The 22,331-nt window shown below is 47.8% G+C and overlaps 1 protein-coding gene and 1 long non-coding RNA gene across 2 annotated transcripts; both read left to right on the forward strand.

Annotated features, from left to right (window-relative positions):
- The first annotated feature begins 11,720 nt into the window (after window positions 1–11,720).
- On the forward strand, window positions 11,721–12,582 carry LOC149349948 (uncharacterized). The gene is made up of 2 exons (XR_016289425.1): window positions 11,721–11,829; window positions 12,439–12,582. It is a non-coding gene; the product is annotated as an uncharacterized LOC149349948 (long non-coding RNA).
- Window positions 12,583–16,933: 4,351 nt separating this feature from the next.
- Window positions 16,934–21,974, forward strand: Gcn2 (eukaryotic translation initiation factor 2 alpha kinase Gcn2). The gene has a single exon (XM_089578925.1). The coding sequence runs from the start codon at window positions 17,129–17,131 to the stop codon at window positions 21,527–21,529; it is 4,401 nt and encodes a 1,466-aa protein (XP_089435051.1). The 5' UTR covers window positions 16,934–17,128; the 3' UTR covers window positions 21,530–21,974.
- The last annotated feature ends 357 nt before the right edge of the window (window positions 21,975–22,331 follow it).

Here is a 22,331-nt window from a genome sequence, read left to right on the forward strand (position 1 = left end):
ATAGGGTTCTTTAACGTGCCCTGAAAGTTCGGCACGCGAGCGCTCTTGAGTTTCGCCTTCATCGAAGTGGGGCCGCTGAGGCTACACCCCGTGCTCCGCAGCACAACCTCAGAGCGGGCGGGCCTGAGCGTTAAGCATCGTTCGGTCACACGGGAAGAGGCTGCAGGCGATTCGGTTTCATCCAGTTGGCCTCGCAATGGACGCACAGCCGCGGGAATATGCCTCGCTCGCTGCCCGGGCGACCATACGGTTCGCGGCCGCGAGGTCTGCCGCTGCTAGGATCATATTGCTTTCGCCAACATCGATCCTTTCACCATTCGACGTACGGACGTTCAAGTGGAGCGCTTCGGTCCAGACGAACTCTGTTTGGTTTCGAATGGCCCGGCAAGTTAACGAATGACTGCTCTCGTGTGCTGACGTACATGGCCGGGCTAAATGAAATAGCCTCATTGTCATGTAGTGCTTAAAAGGTAACATAAGAGTTTCAAAAAGAACGAGGAGGAACAGACGGAAATACAGCCATGAAAAGGAGATAGGACGACTAATGGAGAGCAATTTATGTGTTTACTTAGAAACCATCCATCCGAGCGAGAAAAATAACGTGTTAGCGGAGGACACGAAAGCAGTTCTCGTCCATCAGTCGTCCTGCGTCCTTTCGCTTGTGTTTCCGTGTGATTCTATCCGTTATATCAAACGTCTCGTACCATTTCTTGTCCGCGTCTTCTAGCGCACCGTTTCTGAAGAGCAGCGCATTACCCACCATCGTAAAGTATTGTGCCTTGAATCACCTACGGAATGTTTCTTGCAACGTATCTTTTTTTTTTTTTTACTTTTTTTTACCGCTACAGGAGGCCGATGTTATTTGGAGCGATGATATTTTTTGCGCGTTTCGCGATTCCAAAGTCAATGAACCCGTTGCATGAATCGCAGCTCGTCTGACGAAACGACACTCGATCGTTACGACACGCGCGAAGACGGTCGTTCACAAGAGCCTTGGCTTGTCGAGTGTCAGTCACGGTTGACTGAGTGGAAAGTGATGGCACTAAACAAGCTTGAGGAAGTCTCCTTCGTCGACACTTGTGAGAATGTTTGAGGTACGAAAACGCTCGTCGACATCTTTGCGGGTCACCGTGGACATGCGTATCCTCGCACCCGGCCTGCGAAAGGATGGAAGAAAACTTTCCTCTCAATCTCGGGGCTCGCCAAGGGCTCTATAGACAGAAAACATAAAATATTGCAGAATTGAACCTGCATAGGCAGAATTCTCCCTAGGGGGGAGAAGCGCAGGTACCATCGCGTGCTCGGGACCGTTATGTCGCAGCTCACGACACCTCTGCGCGCTGCAGATGACCCTGTAGGCCGATTAAAAACAAGTTCGAAGCAGCATCAAACATCATTTCCGCGATTAAAGCCTAACCTTCCCAGTAGCAACATTAGAAAGGATACCTTCAAAAATGTTGCGTTTATTGCCGTTATTGTTATTTTTGTTGCTGTTGTTAGTGCTATCATTTCTGGGGTTGTTGCCGTTGCAGCGCACGCTGCAGGCACGGCTTCCGTTCGCCGTTGGCGGGACGCCAGCACTTACTGAAGCGCGAGTATGTTTATATCCGATTACATCGCGACACATTTGTCCTTTGGCCCCTTCAGTTTCCTTCCTTCGAAGCTAGAACGCTTAGCCCGAATACTTTCAATCAATTTACGATCAGCGCTTCCGCCCGGGTTCCTTCCAGGACGACTCATCCTTTTTGACAGCTTCGCGATATCTCTCACTCCCTGCCACACACAGCGATAAAGCGGCCTCTTTAATTGTTGTTTGCTTAACCTTCGGGCATCAGGCCCTCGCTAATGAATGTGCACACAATTCCGCACCATCCTGATTGAGGTTGTCGTGTTTATGCCGAAACCCGCAATCAGCAAGGCTGACCAAACGAGTGTACTCTAAATCCCAGGGTCATGCACAAAAAACATCACTTTTCTTTTTTAATTCAGCTGGAAAATTAAAGCCTACAGCAACGCGTGATTTTTGTTTCTTTCTGTACGGCAGCGCGCGCCGTTCCTTATCCGTTTTCATGCGTTTGCGCTCTCACGCTTTTTCCTGAAATATAATTACAATTCTTGTACAACAAAGCGAAAAATATGACTACAGGACACACGAATCACGCAGACTGCACACAGGCGCTGTATGTCGTCTGTGCGTCCGTGTGTTTTGTAGTTTGTTCTTTTGCGTTGACCAACAATACGTACTACATTTACCTCATGCCCAACTGCCTGCCTTATTCATGAGTTAAACATCCTGCTCACATTGAAGGGATATAAAATCTGTTAATTACAAATGGATCCAAATAAAAATTACTCTAAGGTGTTCTTACTGATAACCCTTCACTGATGGCACTTTATCTGAGAAACAAATTATTGTCGGGGGGAAAAAATTATGGTTGATTTGAGTAGTTAGGCCAGGTGCGAATTAGGCGCCCTAGCAGCTCGGTTTTCACGTCGGTTTTGGTGTTCAGATCCTGTTTTTCCGGATGGCAGCGTGTACAACGCCATCAAAATAATAAAAATGATCATGACGCATTTGAAAAAATAAAGTAGAGCGAGATCTGTTCGGAAACCATGTTTTGCCTGCGTGGCAATATGTTAATTGCACTCGTGGTTATTTGGCAAGGGGCTATATTGAAAAAAAAAAGTGAAAATCGTTTTTTGAGGAAAGGAAATGGCGCAGTATCTGTCTCACATATCTCGGCGGACACCTGAACCGCGCCGTAAGGGAAGGGAGGAGTGAAAGAAGAAAGAGAGAAAGAGGTGCCGTAGTGGAGGTCTCCGGAATAATTTCGACCGCCTGGGGATCATTAACGTGCACTGACATCGCACAGCACACGGGTGCCTTTGCGTTTCGCCTCCATCGAATCCTTTGCAAGAATTATGGAATGATCAATATACCTCCATCGAGCTATACCGATCATTCCATCAGTCTTGCAAAGGAAAACTGCGTAAGCACATTTCTATCCCTTAGACTAACAAGTACTTCGCAAGTTCGAAAAAAAAACTTCAAATAACTGGTTATACAGCATTTAACAAGCTTGCAAAATGTATGAATAGATACTATCCCTCCCATCGTTTGTAACACGCCGCTGTAAGTTACATTATGGGAGGTATAACGCCTTGAAAGCTTTACATGAGATCATTCATTAGTGTGGGCGTTTCAAAAATTATCTGCGAACGATATCGCACGGCCCGCAGCGGCTTCTAGAGGACAGTTGGAAGAGGCTGGACAGTGCAGAGTGGAAATAACGACTGAAGCAGGACTGGATTTAGGGCATACAGGCTTTCAATTTCCACATTTGGTTCTTATTACTTATCAAGTTTCAGACCCAAAGAAGCAAAATATTTGTCCTTAGACAGCCTCTTAAGACACGGCCTTTGTGTTAAAAGCCTTTGACTTTAGCGCGTGACCCGAGGTTGGTTCCTGCGCCTTTTCCCTTGCACTGTCTATGAAAAGACGCTCCCAAACAAAATTTCCAATTTTTAGTTTAATAGCCGAAAAAATCGAATTCAGCGGGTGCGACCAATTCCTGCAGATAATAGGCAAACTCGTAGAGGAACGCGCAGTGGCTGTATCAAAGAAAAGTATCTTTCTCGGGCGGCTGAACCCTACCGTACGTAAAGTTATAGCGAGACCAGTGCAACAACTTATGCCTCAAATAATAAAGATGACGTTTTGAAAGGGGAGGCTGCATGTGCGTAAAGCAGTTATACTACGAACGACCGACGTTGTTCTTGTCTAAAACATGCCCATTCACAAAATGATAAAAGGCTATTCGCTGCTACTTAATTCCTGAAAGCTAGATGATAGCGAGGGTTAACTGCCAATAAAAGATTTTCTGCGTGGAACTTCCCGAATGTTAAGATCACCTTCACTAATGTGCATTGATTGCTAGGGGAAGCCAGAAAGACACGTAGTCATTTGAAACTATCAGAGTTCGGAACAGTTTGCGAAGGACCGAGAGAATTCCAACCGTGAACGGCCGTGCATTGCATAAATGGGCACTAAGCCGAAGTGACTCACTGCAATTAACGAAGGCTTGAAAAACAGAGGAACGCAAACACGTGTTGGTGGGCGCGAAAACACTCCCACCATGTGCGCTTCTGAGTCATGAAAAGGGTCTCATGAAGCCGTGACTCGGTGTCGATTACCACGCGTGGTTTTTCAGAGGACACTAAAGAGGTAAAATCGTCAACTTTATTTTTATGCAGTGTCAGTTCCTGACGAAGCCGAGCGTCCGAAAGTACCAGTAAGTAAGAAAGTAAGTATAAGGTCAACGTTATGACAGAATACGTGTCGCCTTTGCTATAAACTACATTCGAGGTCATTCAACAACCTGGTCATGATTAGCAGGCTGCGTTGCTGGGCAAGTTTTTTCATATCCGAGTACAGCGTATATGGGTACGTTCACAAGAGAGGCAAGACGGGACGAGCGCGATCCGGCGAAATCCTTGCGCTCATGCCGTCTTGCCTCTCTTGTCAGCGTCCCTTATGCGCATTCCATCTGTTTGTACCGGTCGTGGTCATGGTCGTGAAAAAAAATAATGGTTCGATATTATGCCATATGGTCAGAAGCTTAAAGAGAAGGTCAGTGGAGCCCTCTCATTAATGTTGAGCCAGTTTAATTTTACGTCTGCATGCCCTGCTAATGGCGGAACAGAACATGGCGCTGCCATGATTAGGGCAGCGTGCAAGATGAAGAAGCCAACTAATTATGAAATGGGTGTATTTATTCTTCAGGACTTTAAAGCTTAGAGCGCCAGTTTCTGCTATTTAGCTCCAGTGGCGTCGACAGAATCTCCCCCTCTTCCCACTGACCGATCCCCTTGGACCTGCTAGCGTGAAATCGCAGGGCGATGGCAAATGAATTGGGAATAACCACGGCTCAATCGGATTATTTTCTGGAGAAGTTAGGGCAAAAAACGGACAAGGGAGAGAAAGAAAGGACACATAAGAAGGGTATATGCTTGGGCTTGTTGGTTCATAACTGCAAGGTGAAAAACGTAGCGCAAAGAGACGAGGACACAGAAAGACGGACAACACACGGCGCTATAGCGCCGTGTGTTGTCCGTCTTTCTGTGTCCTCGTCTCTTTGCGCTACGTTTTTCACCTTACACATAAGACATTCACGAGCGCTACTACCAGCTGTTTATTCATGCGGTCGTACAAGGCGTATAAAAAGGAAAAACGACGGGCATGCGCGTAGAGAGGGCAGAAAAGGCACAGCAGTCTAGCAACAAGTTACTAAAAAAACAAGTCTAAAAAGCACATTCAGCAGAATACACGTGAACAGATGTGTCACTAACACAACGCTAGGACAACTTTTTGATGTCATAAGTCTCTTGAAGGAGCCTTCTCATTCCCGCTCTTGCCGAGAATCGTGGTCTTCTCAAATCTTGCCCTACACGTGCTATCACACGTTGCAAGGTGCCGCACGAGGTTCGAATTTGTGTCCTTATTTTCTACGGTATTACCATGCTCCCGTAGTCGGTCATTAATGCAGCGGCCAGTTTGGCCAACGTATGAAGCCCCACAATAGAGGGGGATGCGGTAAACCACACCTGTGGCACATTTAACATAGGCGTTCCCATGCTTCTTGTTGCAGCCCCCGCTGGCACAACCAGTGATGCGAGGGCAAAGCTTTGACAGCTTGTTGGGTGCAGAGAACACCAAGGGCACATGGTGCCTGCCAGCCACTTTTTTCAGGTTTTGGGAGAGTTGGTGGACATAAGGGACCACCACCGGCTTTGAGGAAGGAGGTTCAGCTCTTTTCCGGGCGCCTTTTTGTTTCTGCATGAGAGTTTCAGCGACAGCTGAAATGACCGGTCCAGGGAAGCCTGCTGTTAAGAGTCGCGAAATTTTATGAGGGCAAGATTTTTGAAGAGCAGAATCCAAGCAAAGCGAGTCTATAGCTCTTTTTACCACCTTGGAATGTGCCGAGTCATGGCTGAGCAACTCGTTGTTAGTTCTGGGGGAGTACATCCAGCAAAGATGGTCTCGGCAGAACAGCACCTGACTGTGCGGAAGTTCATGCGTAAAAACTAAACCTTTTCCCAGTTGATTAAAAGCAAAAAAAAAAAGCAGTTGATTAAAAGCAGTGAAACAATACGTTCAAGGGATGTAAAGTTCCCTGACCTTAAAAGAATTAAAAAATCATCAACATACCTAAAAACTTTAAAAACTGGCCTCCCTTGAAAAGTATGTGCAAGTAGGTGGTCAATTGAAGAAAAAACTGTCACATATAATGGGAGCTACAGATGAGCCAATACAAATGCCTCTACGCTGCAGAAAAAAACTGGTTGTCATGCGCGATAAAAGTGACCTAGTAGTTTTAAAAATTGCCTACGGAGATACCAGCTGAGTTCTGGAAGGCCACAGGCCCCAAGCCTTCAATACATTCTCTGACCGCAGCCAACAACTCGGCATGTGGAATAGAATAAAACAAATCTTGGATGTCAACAGAAAAAGTAAAATCCAAGCGATTGTTATTCTGCACAAAATCGGCAACTTCTTGTGACTTCTTTGCCAAAAAGGGGTCATCAACAGGAATGTGTTTTAGCTTGCTGAGCAAGAAATGGCTGACGTTCTGTTGCCAAGAGCCCTTCTCGCTAACAATAGTCCAGAATGGCATATCCGGTTTGTGCGTCTTAGCCGATTAACCACGGCGTCACGAAATCGGTCGACGCCATTGGCTGGAGGCGCTCCCTTGAGGGGCATCTGCCGCTTCGTTCTTCAGTTGTATCCTACTATAGCCGTTTCACAATGTCATCAGTAGTTTTGATGTCTGCGCCGGGAGGACCATGCAAGTCAGCTGCCCAACATTTAATTGTCCAGAATCAGGGCCAGGATTCCCCTCAGTATTATCGCAAAGCAGCCATGAAAGCCGAAAAACGCTGTGACAGGCGTGTCAAGTCACAGTCAGGTGCTTCTGTACAACACGGATGAGTTCATCGCGGCACGACACCGCACTGAATCAACAGGCAGCTGGCATTTGAGTCACAAACCTGAGCGAAAACCTTGTGGATCTGAGCCCACGGCCGTCGCGACGTATCATACGTCCTTATAGCTCATCCTTTAGCCTTATTTCGATGTCTGTGGACGATAAGCACTTCTCGGTAAATGCCATCTGCTACCACTGCCTGCCCCGGTATATGGATCTAGTCAAACAGACTGCTCATCATGCCTAATAGCGTCGCAGGTGCACGTGGGTGCTCCGAACGTGTTCACGGGTGAAAATTAGCTTGCATATGTATACGCATATTTACTAAGCTTCCACAGAGCTTGTGCGTACTGCTTGTTTTCTGACGCAATCAGAACATGCAAACACTGGCGTGATTGAGTAGGAAAAGCTTCAGCCTCAAACGCTGTATGAGTCAGGGTTCGATCCTTTCTCCACAGCGCCTGAAACAGGACGCTGAGATAGAGTTCACTGACACTTCGTTCGGAAGGCGACGCGTACAGTTGGAACCCTGCCAGGACGCGACAGAAATGGGACGAGTCAGTGACGTCTTGTAAATATGGCAGAAAAACATACCGGCGACGTGTCCTTCAAACAACTGAAGCTTGTTTCGCTTTTCGTTTGCAAGCTTCCAAGAGGCCCGAGTTTCACAACTCTCTTGCAGAAACAACGGTAAAGTGGGGTCGGATGTGGGGTTGGCGTCTTCCAGTTCGACATCAGGCGTAGCAAAACGGTTGGCGATGCCAGTGCTATGAGCGGCCGGCGGCAGAGACGCCATCGACATATCCAGCCATGGAGGAAGTTCTTTCCTTCCTCCATGTAGCCAGCACTGCAGGGGTCGCCATGTCACAGCTTCGTGTTTCAGTCACGTATGTTGCCGGGCTAGTTGGTTGTGCGTTTTTGAAAAAGGCAGGGCACTACAAACACACGCAAAAGACGAGGAAACGAAGGACAGACGCCTGTCCTTCGTCTCCTCGTCTTTTTTTTTTTTTTCGTGTACTTATAGCGCCGAGTTTTTTCAAAAACACAGCTTCGTGTAAAGCCAATGTAGAAACTTGGGCGAGTTGGTGGTAGGTCGTTCATAAAACAGCGCGAACAAGACACGCATGCAGAGAAGAGATGCACATACGAGCGCTGTTTGTACGCCTCTTCTCCGCGTCCGTGTCTTGTTCGCGCTGTTTTAAGAATGTTCATGGAGAGGCGACGAAGACCGTGCAGGCACCAAAACGGCCTGGAACGGAGGACTCCGTGTGGCAAGCAGGCTCGTCACTTGAGGCAGCTTTTATCAAGTAACGCGTTTCTCGCTCTTCCAGCTAATATTGTGGTCCTTTTTTAATATCTTTAAAGAAAGAAGCACCCAATGTGCATCTCACAATCTCCGGTCGCAAAACACACTCGGAGCTTTAGCGCGAGACGGAAGTCAGGCGCTCCAGGAGGGGATGGAAGGGACGGGATTAAGGCAGCGGACAGGACAGGAGACAAGACAGTGTTTTAGACTTGCATAGAGAGCGGGGAAATCGGGACGAGAGCCTGACAGGATAGGGCAGTCCTTTTCAGACTCCGTTTTGAGTCGTCACCCTTGTAGGGTATAGCACAACAAACAGGTGTCTCATGTTGTACAGTATAGGTCATGCTAGCAAACGAATCGGACCGCAGCAAATTAACGGTGAGGTCGGTACCTTCCGGTTTGCAAGAGGGTGTTTTACGAACCCTTCCAATGGATAAATTTTTCAACACGTTTGTGACGATGAACGAGTAGTGGCTCCACAGTATAACTCAAAAAGCAAAGAGAATAACCGAAATTGCAGTAGGAATCACTTTCTCCCCGAGAGGACCTACAGGCACACGCCTATCTGAAAGAAGGCCCGAGTCGACACATTGTCATTATGCAGCGTTCTGATTGGACAGATCGCAGACCTGGATGGCGTTCTTTGGTCAGAGGTGGCGGCAGTAAGTTTTCGACTGCAATATACTACGCCGTCAGTAGACGACTGTAAACTTTGAAAAACCTCACCGACACAGCAATGGGCGCGAGGAAGCGAGCGGCAGTCACAGGCTCTAGAAGCGGGCCAGACCACGAGAAGCCTCACGGGTCGACGACCGCTGTCGAGACGGCACAGCGCGTGGCACGTGTCCAGCCTTCTCGGACAAAAATTGTAAGGTACTGTTATAGAAATATTGAAGGTAGTGGTCCATTATTCCGATGTGTAGCACAACCTTTCTTTTACAGTTTTTCCATCGCTCGCATCGAGCAGTTAAGAGTGCCATAGAAAACCAATGGGAACGCTTCTGACGACAGCAAAAACGTTAATAGCAAAATAAATTCAAGCCTGCCAACAGGAGACCTGCGGATGTATTGATTGCTATAATGAAATCTTAACCATATAAAAAAATTGAGTTCATAAACTCTTTTTTCGATCAAAAATGCTTTCGTCCAGAATTTGTGGGTATGTGGCAGAATCCAGGGCGCTCACATAGTTCATGCGCGGTCGTCTCGGCACATCATCTGCAGGCGTCATCGGCACGGTTGTCAACGCCGAGCCACAGACGACACAAGAGGGTTGCCGCGCGCCAGACAGGAGCTTCAGACCTGGGTCATGCACGGAATGTTAAGAGAGTTCACGAAATTCCCCGAATTCCACAAGACCAACGTGGCCTCACAGGTGTCAATACTCAAGATTGAGATGATAAGCGCTGATCGTCATTGCGGGCACGTCAGGCGGGCCTTTTCGCATGGGCGTTTGCAGAGGTGTGTGTTTTTTACTCCCCCTTTTCGTTTTGTTCTCAAATTAGTATGCGTTGTACTGTATTTTTACTTGCTTTTTTTTCCTTTATATATAGTGTGTCATCTGTATGAAAACGTAATTTTGCCCGTATATTCCCCCTACAATAATGCCCCAAAGGCGCCGTGGGTATCGGAATAAATAAATAAATAAAAGTTGCCTTACCCCGGCGACCATTGCAATATTAGGCCGTGCCCCTTTGCGAGTATTCTATGATCAAGACCTCAAAATAAATAGACAATAACACTATTAACAATACATTAACATCGAACAACACACAACAACGCTAAGCAGTGTCACATGGTACGGCAACGGTGATTTCACTGATTTCTCAAGGAAATAATTAAACCTTTAACGGCAGTGTAGTACTTTTCCTATTAAACCTGCCACCAGAGTATTCCAGTATTCGCATGGCTGCGCTTTCAAATCAAATCCTGACGCACATTGTGCCTTGGCCTACACTCAAAGAATACCGCGCTAGCCAAGCCCCTTTTCTATGCTGCTTGTTGAGGTTCAGTTGGCGCATCTCCTCCAACCCATAGTCGATATCAAATACCCCTTCGGTTTGAAGACTATTCGACAAGAATATTTATACGCATCGACATTTGCTTCATTTAATTTTCTTTCAGTTTTTCATTTAAAAAAGCGATACAAATGTAAAGTACGAAGGAACTATACTGCAGTAACATGTTCTGAAGTACCGGACTGCAATGGCACCTCATTTCTCCTCAATTCCGAGCATGTAGCCGTCCCATAAACCGATAATGAGCGTAATTTAGAAGCCATCCCCGATGAGCAAATCCCACTCCTTTACCAGTACCTCACACTTCTAAATACTAATATTCATACCCCTTGGAAACCTGCGTGAGACAAGAATAAAAAAAAATAAAGTCATAGAGTTAAGCCAGTGCTATGGAGAACCTGCAATCCAGGGGGCGCTTTTGCGAAATTGTTCTTTATCGCCTCCGAATTAGACAGCTGACAAGGCTATGCCGAAAAAAGCGCTCGCCTAACTCAAAAAGCCTATTTTTAGAAATCGCTGACAGCCTTTGGGGAAACGCCCTGCATAAAGCTATTAAACCTGCTCTGATTAACGAATTACAGTCACGCCTGCTGCTGCACAAGATACCCAGTCTGCTCATGACCGAGAAAAAGTACTCCTCAAGCTTAACCAGCACCTGTCATTCTATTAATGGCGGCAACTCTTTCATACGAACCCAAGCAACCACAGATATCCGTCGGACGTACGAACTAGATCCGAACGTCCTTTGCCGAGATCGGACGTCCATCGGACGTACGAACGCAATCCGATTTCGGATATCCGTATTCGTACATCAGCCGGACGTACGGACAGTGTCCACTTTTGTATATCCGCATGAGAGACGAGGTGTACGTCCGAAGGATGTAAGGCTGAGTATTTTCCCAGGCCATGAGTATGGACGTTTTTTATTTCACAGGAAATTCGCGTCTTTCGTGTATGTATACTGTTTTATTTACATCAGTTGGAGGGTTTGACGCGAAGGTGTTTGTAAATTGGTACGATTCCACTCCTACCTGCAGTGCAAGAGCCGCCAACGAGCTAAATTTATCTAAGAGGAGAAGCAGGTGCTGCAGAATTTTGCAAGAACTAATGACTAGTTTTATATTTATAAAACTTCTCCAAATTAGTGGAGTTGTGCGACATGTCCACCGTTTTGCTAGCTAAACTTGCCATTGAAACCATTCGTAAGTATCAAAACTCCCGTGCATTCTGCTATCACCATCATCATAGATGTCAGTTTGCGGTCAGTCCAATCCAATCCATCAGTACGGCTCCGTAGCGCTGCGCTGTTGTTGATATTATAGTGTACTAGCTGTCGCGCAGAGCTTTATAGCTCTGTTATTATAATGTGTGGCTTTGTTCGGTCTGTGGACGAAAGTAGCATGTAACTTAATCAATTCGAAAGATACGGGAAGCGCCTGAAGCTCTTGTGGAACACCGGAATCCCGTACTGCGTCGACCTTGGTTTAAAGAAGGCTTAGTGCGCATGGGATTGCCTACCAAGGTATGTATCCAGTACACTTCTTGGAACTTGCTTCTAGGACAATGCATGCTCGTATAACATTCGTTCACAGGACAGTGGGAGCAGTAAGCGCGAGGAGATGGCTTCCACAAGTGTGTGCTGTTCTCACACTTTCGGGAGCCTACATCACACAGCTGCGGGAGCCCTCAACTCGCGCGGCTAATTCCCACTCCTCTTCAAAGTTGCGGGCCGGAGTATTTTAGCATCTTGTTAATTTTTAGGGCATCGCCAGGTTCACTGTGCCTATATAAAGAGTGACAACGCGCGAAAGGCAGACCATAGGAAGCACGTGTAGTTCGCAGCGGTTCGCAACGGAAGCTTTGCGGCTTTCTGTGCACAGTCGCGTACAGTGCTGCGCAGGTTAGTGCCCTAAGGCCCATGAGAATAAATAAAGAACAGATACATTGTCAAATATGGTGTGGAAAAGTGAGAGCTGTTACTGCCTTATACTTATTGAGGTGTTTGTTAAAGTGCATTGTCTGTTATACTTGCAGCACTTCTATTAATTGGTTCCAGTGTTTTTAACTTGGGCTGCTGCATTGTGCCATTTATTTCACATGACTGATGTTTGCCGCGTTCTTTTTATTTCAGAAATCCTGTGGGTGGGAAGATTACGGATGTGTGTCCCAAGCTTGCCACAATTGAAGAGTCACATTTAAGAAATTTTCCTAATATAACCCATTGCTCTGCTGATGTATCATCAGCCACAATAAAATATGCGTGCTATGCATCAAATTGTTCTTGGTTTTATTGCATCGCGCGGAGTGAAAAAAGCACGCATGCACCATATATGCGAATATTCGAGGAAGATCCGCCAATGGACGTACTCAACTGGACGTCCGTCGGCGGGCGAACCGTTGTGGGATATACAAATATCCCTCGCCGCCCCGCGCTGAGTCACGCGACGAAGCGCCGCCGCCGGGCGTGGGGAGAGGGGGGCCACGCGGCCACTCTCCTCACCCCCCAGCTTGGACGTGACGTCACGCCTACGCTCTGGAGTCTTAGGAACGGGGTGAACGACCCCTCTTGGTTGCAACCGGTTGCTCAAGGGGGTGCAATGTCGTAGGGGTGAAAAGGCGAAGTTCGCGCGGGAACGAGGGACTCGCCCTCTCTTCTCGCCGCGGTGCTACTGCCGCTCTGCCCTGCCGACCCCAGTCCTGCCCGCGCCCTCCCGGATTATCCAACGCCAGTCGACGACGACTTGGTAAGCTGCTGAACCATCTATTATCGGATAGAACATTCTTCCGCAGTGTGTTTTGCCTTGCGCTAGGTAAATAAACGGTTTCCTAGCGTACTCTGTTCGTTGCCTACTTCGTCCGAACCCGCCGTGGCTGTGACTTTGCGCCACGGGTTGGGGACACGAGAACGCCCGCGCATAGCTGGCACGGAAGCGCGCCTTCCCGGCCGGCTGCTCGCGGGTGACCCCATACCGTATACCTTTGGCCACCTTTCGGACGGCCGACGGACGTCTACCGGCTGTTCGCGGATATTCAGCGGACGTACAGAACATCCGAAACAGACCTCTGTCGGCCGTCCGAAGGATATCGGTGGTTGCTTGGGAATACGTCGAAATGCACATTCGTGCGAATGTGCGAGAAGCGCGCCTGTATGTACCCTTACCTCAGCCGCCGTCTCCAGACACTCGAAGGGCGCTCACCTCTCCTCCATGGCTGTAAAATCCGGTATCACTGAAAGCTTTTCTTGCAAACACCCGTACCTGACGACTAAGGGACATTCTCGAACATCGAGCACTGGGACGCCTCGCTTTCCCAATTCATCAAAAGAACGCTGCAGCCAGAGAGAAGTCTAGGCCAGCAGTGCAGCAGCATGCAGTGGTGATAAATATGCGGCTCCTGTAGGGGCGTCTCTTTTGCACCGAGTAATAAACAAGAACTGTTCGTTCACGCCAAATGGACTAGCCGTTGGCTTCATCATCTGGCAGGATTGGCCCTCCGATCCTAGAATGGTCTTGTCCCCATTTCGCTAAGGGCATCGTCATCCTTTTGTTCCCAGCGCCAGAGCAGCGCTAATGCCGGCTCTCTGGCTAAAGGTTTCGTTTCAGCGCGGATTTCATGCGCCCGTGGCCTGCACGCGGAGAGGACGTGCACCGTACAGCTTGAACCAAGCTTTAAAAACAAATTGTTGTCTATCTCGTCGTCGACAGAGGATATGAACACGAAATGCACTGCAGGAAAGGCGTAGTATATTCCCAATGGCCTCATACATATACGGTAGTCCCACTAGGATCCTTTGGCGGGCCGCCGCCTCCACCCGCTAGCTTTCACTCGTTATTGGGCAGCGCGCATGACGTCCCTGACTGCTTTCGAGGCTGGAAGAGTTGTCGCCATCATCCTGTTCTCTCCCAGCTCAAAAGCGTGGAGTGAATTTTAAAGCGCAAAACGAACGGACGAAAGCCAAGGACGAATTACAGCAGTAGCACGAGACAACTAGTTATAAAACGCAAAACAAGAGAACTCTCCTCTATCTGCATGTGGCAGCGGTGGTGGCTCGGCTCGAGCCAGTCGGCAGGCCCGTGCACTTTCCTTTTCATCCTTCTCTCAGTCGCAACAACAACACAACACTTGCAACCATGGCCCAGTGGTGTAAGGCATCGGGAACCCTGCTTTGTTTGCGTTTGTGGTGTTTCGAATCCCACTTGGGACTGAAGTTGTTTTCCGCTGCGGATACCAATCGGATCGAAAAGATCGGAAGATTTCAGTCACGTTCGGCTTCGTGTTTGGCCTCGGGTTCGCCGCAGTTTGCGGGCGATGTTTGCCTAGAACGGCAACTAAAATAATTTCATGCTTAAATCCGCGTAAGGACGAAAGCCGTTGTTCTCACGGCGAATGGAATCAACGCATTTTTGACTGTTTTCACCTCATGCAATCAAGTGTCTTCCTCTGCTTTTCTTTTCTCAACCTCACAAATTTAGCCGCCGCGGTGGCTCACTTGGCTGCTGATTCGAAGGGCGCGGGTTCGATCCGAGCCGCGGCGGTCGGATTTCGGTGGAGGCGAAATAGATCCATGTACTGTGCGAGGTTATATCACGTTAAAGAACCCCAGCTGGTCTAAATTATCCGTAGCACTCAACTACGGCGTCGCTCATAGCATGAGTTACTTCGGGCGCTTTGGGAAATTAAACAATGCAAAATCGAAACCAAATCAACCTCACAAATTAGCCATATACTGAAGCTGGGCTGTTCGTTTATGCAACCGCAACTTACGAGTTTTCAAAATATAAGGCTCTAGACCTTCCTTTAAAATTTAATTTTCCAGGATGGACGTCCGTGCCCCTTCTGCGCTAAAACGTTTTGGCGGGTAGTCGGTTACGAAGACTCTTGAAGTTAACAGCGCAGTCTGATACACACACACAGAGGACGAAGAATGAGGACGAACACAGCGCAACTGAAGGATTTATTTCCGCGACATCGAAAAAATCATTTTCCCGTCATGTGCGTATTTATACCCGATGTCGCGGAAATAAATCCTTCAGTTGCGCTGTGTTCGTCCTCATTCTTCGTCCTCTGTGTGTGTGTCTCAGACAGCGCTGTTAACTTCAAAAACCTTCTGCGCTGTTCCGTCGATCGCAATTTTCGTGTTTGTCTGTTTTAATTTTTTTTTTTTCACCACGTTATGTTCCATGCGGTCGCCTTTTCTGCGCTGAAAAAAACAAACACACGTATCACATGTTCTGTTCCGCGGTAGGACATAGCCTGCCGCAGTAAACACCTCAGAAAATGAACGAACTCAACTATTATGGCAGCAGCCGAAGCACTAGCAGCAGGACCATGCAATTATCTAATATTTCAAACATAAAAGCAAGGGAAGGAGGGGATAGGGGAGGTTGAATCACTGGATAAATTTTTTCCAGTGACTCAAAAGGGTGGAGAGTGGCAGGCGCAAATTCTTGGCCAGGGCGCGCGACCACTGCACACGTCGACGCTGCAAGCCGAAATTGCAGGTGACGTATTGTTATACCTTGGCTTGCGCCCGGTGCTTATCCTTATCGGGAACCGTGTGATCTCACTGAGCCGCCAGAATAAGCGGTCGCTTCGACGAGGCCATTGAGCCAAGCGCCCCGCAGTCACCGACTCTTACTCTTTACGACTCGCGTCTATAAACACGCAAAGAAAAAAAAAAGAGCAGGAACAATTACACTCGGCATTTACAAAAGACGAATACGATTAGTTTTTTTGTTCAAATTATGACCCAAGAGTCATTACTCGAAGAGTTATTGCTAACTATTTCAGAGATTAGTACTACCACAAGAAATTTCGTTGTGAGCGCAACATGGCTGCCGACTGCATAATGTGTATTTGATGCGAATTGGGCATCTGTTAACTAACCTATAGGCGAAGAAAGAACGCTATCAGGCACGCGGCTCTGATTGTGTAGTTCTCTCGATTTGTCATGACCGAAGCGCCTGTCAGCAACAGTTTTGAGTAGAGAAGTGGACAAATTGCAACGACGCCTGGGCATTGCATGGTGCCCGTAAAGAATTCTGGTTCGCAGTGCTTTGACAACTCGGGGACGCATGCATAATATATTTTAAGACCTGGTCTTCCCACAAAGCGGTCCAAATCATTTTACAACAGTCACACTGAAAAATGAAAGAAACATGCATATAACTTATAAACGTAGGCAAACAAATGGGAATAAAGAGTGCGTAACCAAGAACATGAGCAAAAATTCCTGACATTAATGACGCGTAAAATTTCTACTATGGAGTTTCACTATAAATAAACCCCCTAAGCGCTTCAGAAACGGCCAGTGATAATAGTTAGAAAGTTTACGCGTGGTCACTGGATAACTTGACAATGTGCTGGCATAAAGAATAGCGTCGGAATCTACAAGTAATTTTCGCGGGAAGAAAAAATGAGAGAGACAAGCAGCTCTTGCGCTCATGCCAACTTTTTTTTTTTTTTACATTTCACTCCCGAACACGCAAACAAACAAACAGACAGACTCACGAACTGGCGATTTCCTTTCTTTGCATCTTTTAAAGTTCCCGCGCCATTGGCAAAACGGCACGTGAGTGTCACGTGAGCCTAGACGTGAAAACAGTGATCGGGCTTATATAGCGAAGCAAGTGGTTCTCTAATGCATGTGGTGGTTTTGAAAAGTTCGTTTTTATCTCCAGCTGCATTGCGTGTCGGTGTGTGACTGGTATACGGTGCATCAGCCCTTTATTTGCGTGCTCAGAGCCCTGGAAAACATGACTGGCTTGTTAGATGCCTCCAGACAACCGAGGCAAAGTAATATCAAGCCCTAGCCGCTTAAGATGGAAGAGGAGGACCTGAAAGAACGGCAGGAAAATGAGATGAAGGTACTGCAGTCAATGTTTCCTAACGACGTGAAAGACCTGCGGAAGAAAGACAAGTGGAAAACGTGGCGTCCACCGGAGCTTCTGCTCACTCTGAGGCCCCAGCAGAGCATGACACCGTTCCAAGCGCATGTGCAGGTGGACCTTCACGTCAGGTGCAGCAGCCAGTATCCGAATGACGTGCCGTATGTAGACGTCTGCAACCAAAAGGGACTGTCGAAACAAGCCCTGGTGGAACTTCGAAAGGAGTTGCTAGAGTTGACCAAGCGGCTTGTCGGGGAAGTCATGGTTCTCGAGCTTGCTCAACACGTGCAGTGGTTTCTTCGGCAGCACAACACACCCGAATGTGGCTCTTTTTACGACGAAATGCTTAAAAATAGGGAAAAGCAAGAGGCGGAGAAAGCGCGTGAGCAGCAGCAGCAGCTGAACCAACAGCGGCTGGAAGAGGAAAAGCAGAGGCAGGCGTTTGAGCTCGAGATCATGCGGCATCAGCAGGAGATGAAGGTAGAGGCGAGGAGGCGGCGCACGGATTCGAAAATTGCGGAGGGGAAAGAGCGTAACTGCTGCGCCCGCAAACCTGAGCTGCTCAATTTCTCTTCCAAGACTGGAGAGCGCGCGATACAAAAGTGCAGCTGCCTTGGTCACAGTGAACGTGGACACAGCACATTTGGCGGCTTCGACTCCGCCACAGGAGAGCTTGTTTGTATTGTGCAGTGGACGCTGAAAACAGACTATCATGTGGCGACTGTTGAACAGGAACTGCAAACGCTCATGAAACTAAAGCACGCAAACCTAGTCCACTACTTAGGTAGCTTGTATGTTCCTGAAAAACGAGCCTTTTACATACTACAGGAATTTGTAAAAGGCTGCCCGCTGAGTTCCTTTATAGCTCAAGGCATTCCACTTGATGTGGCACTCTTGCGGAACTATACTGCGGGCATCCTTCAGGCACTGCAATTTCTCCACTTCAACTCAGTTGTGCACAAAGATCTCAGAGAGTCTAGTATTTTTGTTGACTGTTCTGGTGTTGTAAAAGTGGCAGACTTCAGCATTCCTAAGAAAATTGTAGATTTGTGCCTGCCTCCATGCTATGATTCAGGGCCCACCAGCAAATCTAAAAAGAAGAATGACATTTTGCAGCTTGGAAAAGTGCTTCTGTCTTTGCTTCGTGGAGAGCATGCAGCTAGCACAGATATACCAAGCAATTTGTCCCTGGATGCTCGAGATTTTCTTGAACACTGCTTGGCTGAGCAAGAACAGGACCGCTGGTCATGTGAGCAACTTTTAAGTCATCCTTTTCTCATGGAAAGAGGCCCTAGCATGGAAGACGAGCCGCTTGATGACGAGGGACCGGATGAATCTGGCACTTGCCCACTGAGCTCTGCAGGTCACTCACGCCTCCAGGGCGAATTTGAAGTGCTTCGGTGGTTGGGGAGAGGTGGCTTTGGAGATGTCTTTAAAGTGCGCAACAAGCTTGACCGTTGTGTGTATGCCATCAAGCGCATTCAACTCAATCCATCTAGCAAAGTGCTTAATCGAAAAATATTGAGAGAAGTCAAACTGCTGTCAAGGCTTAACCATGAGAATGTTGTACGCTACTACAACTCTTGGATTGAAGTCACAACACAGGAGCAAGTGCCTGAAACACTGGCATCCTCTGGTGTGAGCACAGAGTCACCTAACGGCACCTCACTTGGCTGGAGCTTGCCAGATGTCAATGCTGACGATTCAAGTTCATCTGACAATATGTTTGGTTGTGCTTTTGGTGAGTCTTCGTCAAGTGACAATATCGTCTTTGAAGGTAGTGGAAAAGAGGAATCTGAGGTGTCAGAAGAGCCAGCAGCTGTAGTACAGGCACGACAATTTATGTTCATCCAGATGGAATTTTGTGAAAAGAGCACATTGCGCACAGTTATTGACAACGGCCTTCATAGGGAGCCAAGCAGAATGTGGCGCCTCTTCAGAGAAGTCATAGAGGGCTTGGCGCATATCCATCAGCAAGGCATGATACATCGAGACCTCAAGCCTGTCAATATCTTTCTTGACTCGGGAGATCACGTGAAGATTGGTGACTTTGGACTGGCAACCACAGCCTTGCTATCAAGAGTGGAAACATCTGAGGCACCAGAGCACATTGATCAGCCCGCGTCTGGCAGCCTAACAGGGCGCGTAGGTACAACACTGTACACAGCACCCGAGCTTTTTGTGTCCACTGGAGGCCGTGTTGTGTACAACCAGAAAGTAGACATTTACAGCCTAGGCATTATCCTCTTTGAAATGTGCTGGCCTGCTCTTAGCACTGCCATGGAACGGGTTAAACTCTTGGCAAACCTGAGGCTTCCTAGCATCACTCTTCCAAGTGAGGCCAGCGACCTCCTCAGCAGCCAGCAAGTGAGCCTAATACGTTGGCTGCTGCATCATGACCCATCGCAGAGACCCAGCGCGGCAGAGCTACTTGCTTCACCTCAGCTACCCCCACCACACTTGCAGGAAGCTCAAGTGACTGAGGTGCTCAACCACACTGTCTCCAACCCACAGAGTAAAGCCTACAAGCATCTGGTCAATGCCCTGTTCCAGCAGGAGCCTACTGTTGTTCAAGACTATGCCTACGATGTCGACATGCGCAAGGGTAATCCATTGCCTCAGTCAGCATTGCTTTTCCGGCACGTGAAGATGTCTTTGGAGCATGTTCTTGTGAGGCACGGTGGTATGCCCGTAGTCATTCCAACGATGCTTCCAAAATGCCCAGGCAGTGAGGATGATGACAACAAGGTTCACTTCATGGACCATGGAGGATTGATAGTGGCGCTTCCACACAACATGAGGGTTCCATTTGCTCGTTACATAGCGAGACGAAGTGATGCAGTGTCACTGCGGCGTTACGCTATTGAAAAAGTGTATCGTTCACGGAAAGTGTTTGGTTGCCACCCAAGAGAACTGCATGAATGTGCATTTGACATCATTTGTTCCAACCATCAAAGTGCCTTGACTCACTGCGCAGAACTGCTTCACATAGGAAGTGAGGTAGTAGCTGAGTTTCCACAGCTGCAAGCCCGGGGCTATAGCATACGTATAGGTCACACAGGCCTTTTGCATTCACTCTTGATGCATTGTGGAGTATCTGAAAGCAAATGGTCCCAAGTACTTGCGTCTTTGCGTACGGTGCAGTCTTCATCCAAAGCACAACTTCAGCAGGGACTTGATGCAGCAAATCTAGGGGATCAGGCTGTGGCACTCCTTACCCAGTTTTATGAAGTTGAAGACAATTTCGCGAAAGTGTCTTCTATGTACCGGTTTGTGGTACGGCAGAAGGGTCCTGCAGCTGCACTTGCCAGACAAGCTCTGTATGACCTTGAGGCAGTGCTACAGTCATCCTCTGCCCTGGCAATCCAGCTACCAGTGACAATTGTGCCTTGTCTTGTTTGCGATGAGCGCATGTATTCTGGCATTGTTTTTGAAATTGCCTGCCAGTCGCACAGAAAAACACGCCATCAAGGTCGGGATTTGTTGGCAGTGGGAGGTCGTTATGATAAACTGGTGGCTTCCTTTGCTGTGGCTGGTGCAAAACGGGACTTGGCTGCTGCGGGAATCAGCTTTTCTGTTGAGAAAATCGTACAAGCATTGGCAGAAGATGGCGAGACGCCATCCTTGGTGGAATGTGTTCTTGGGAATATTGGTGACATGTCCATTGCAATGCGAGATCAACAGCTCGCACTTTTAGTGAGATTGTGGAACATGGATGTTCCAGCAGTCATGGCACCTCAAGATGGTGTTGAAGAGGCTGCATACTTTTGTAAGGAAAACTTTGTCCCACATCTTGCCTTGCTAAAGGAACTTGAACCTGGTTATGTCAGACTGCGTAGTCTTGAGAAGGACCGCTTCACTGAAAAAAGAGTTTCTGTGTCTGAATTGTGCGAGTTTTTTGATAGAGCACCCCAGACCGAGTCGCCAAAACAGGAATTTAATTCCAGTGGTCCCACATTGCGAATTGTGTTTAGTGTTGTTGAGAAATTGTCCACAAGCAACAAACGAAGGTACGAATCTCAGATTGCAACTCAGTTGGCACCACTGGCTCAAGGGCACCTGGGAAGGGTTCCTGTGTTGGATGTCATAGCAGTTGAGCTGACTGGGGATGTACTGCGGTCGTCTGTTGCACTTCTTAACATGGAAGCTGATGGCCGCAGCTATGAAAGCACTGTGACCGTCCTTGTGGAAAAGCACCCTAGGTATAAGAAACAATTGCTTTTGCTGACAGAAAAAGTGTACAGCCTTATATTTGAGATTAAGAGGACAATCTTTGTGTTGTATGCTCTGCAAGATAACAACTACAAGGTGGTTATTGTGCCATCCAGGACTTGAAAATTTTCGACCTACTTTCTATGATGCGAATATTGTGCCAAAGCAGTAGCTGCAAAGATTATTGGATGTCTTGTTATATTGTTCATGCAAACGTTGTGTGTTTTGTTACCTTCAGCATCCTAGTCATGACACTACTGCTGCACTAATTATTTCAGCCAGTGTTTTTTCTTTGTTTTCAACTGCCGTGAGACCATATGAATAAATATTTTGTATATTGTTCAGTGCACGACACTTTTATATCAGTGGACACAAGTGGCACATTGCATTCAAACGGTAAACCTTACCTTAGCAAAGCCCGGCAACTTTGCTGTTTCAAAACAACTGCATTTATTTGTATTCCTACAGTTGTCATGATAAATTGCAGTACTGTTGTTCGTCCGTTAGTTGCTTTTCAACGTCTCGCATTTTTGACAGCCAGACTTAACTGCATCGCATTCAATTTGTCTTAGAAGCGGGTTGGAAATTAACCTGAAACATGGCAATGAAAGGCAAAAGCGCGCGATCCGGTACGTGAAGCTGCGGTTACATAGGTTATGTTAATCGTAATATCGTATCAGAGCCTGCAGGTGCTCTTTCAAGAGGCGGTGGCACGAATCGTGGCGGGCTGCAACGCGCGGCGTCGTTTGTGCGACGCTGCACCGATGCATCGGCTGTTTCCGGGAGCGCTCGCACGATCCGACGTCGGCGACTGCACGCAGGCGCGAGCGCGTTGCAGCCGGCACGCATGGCGCGTAGCGGCCATGGGAGCGCACGGCGGGCTTCAGCAGCACATGATGTAGTGCGGCGGAATCGCGCGCGAGCG

This window comes from Amblyomma mixtum, chromosome 3, assembly GCF_055824585.1.
Source record: "Amblyomma mixtum isolate Tamu chromosome 3, ASM5582458v1, whole genome shotgun sequence".
Lineage (NCBI taxonomy): Eukaryota > Metazoa > Arthropoda > Arachnida > Ixodida > Ixodidae > Amblyomma > Amblyomma mixtum.

Excerpts from the sequence above, each read along its gene's own strand:
- Gcn2 (XM_089578925.1), top strand. The coding sequence starts at position 17,129 with ATGGAAGAGGAGGACCTGAAAGAACGGCAGGAAAATGAGATGAAGGTA.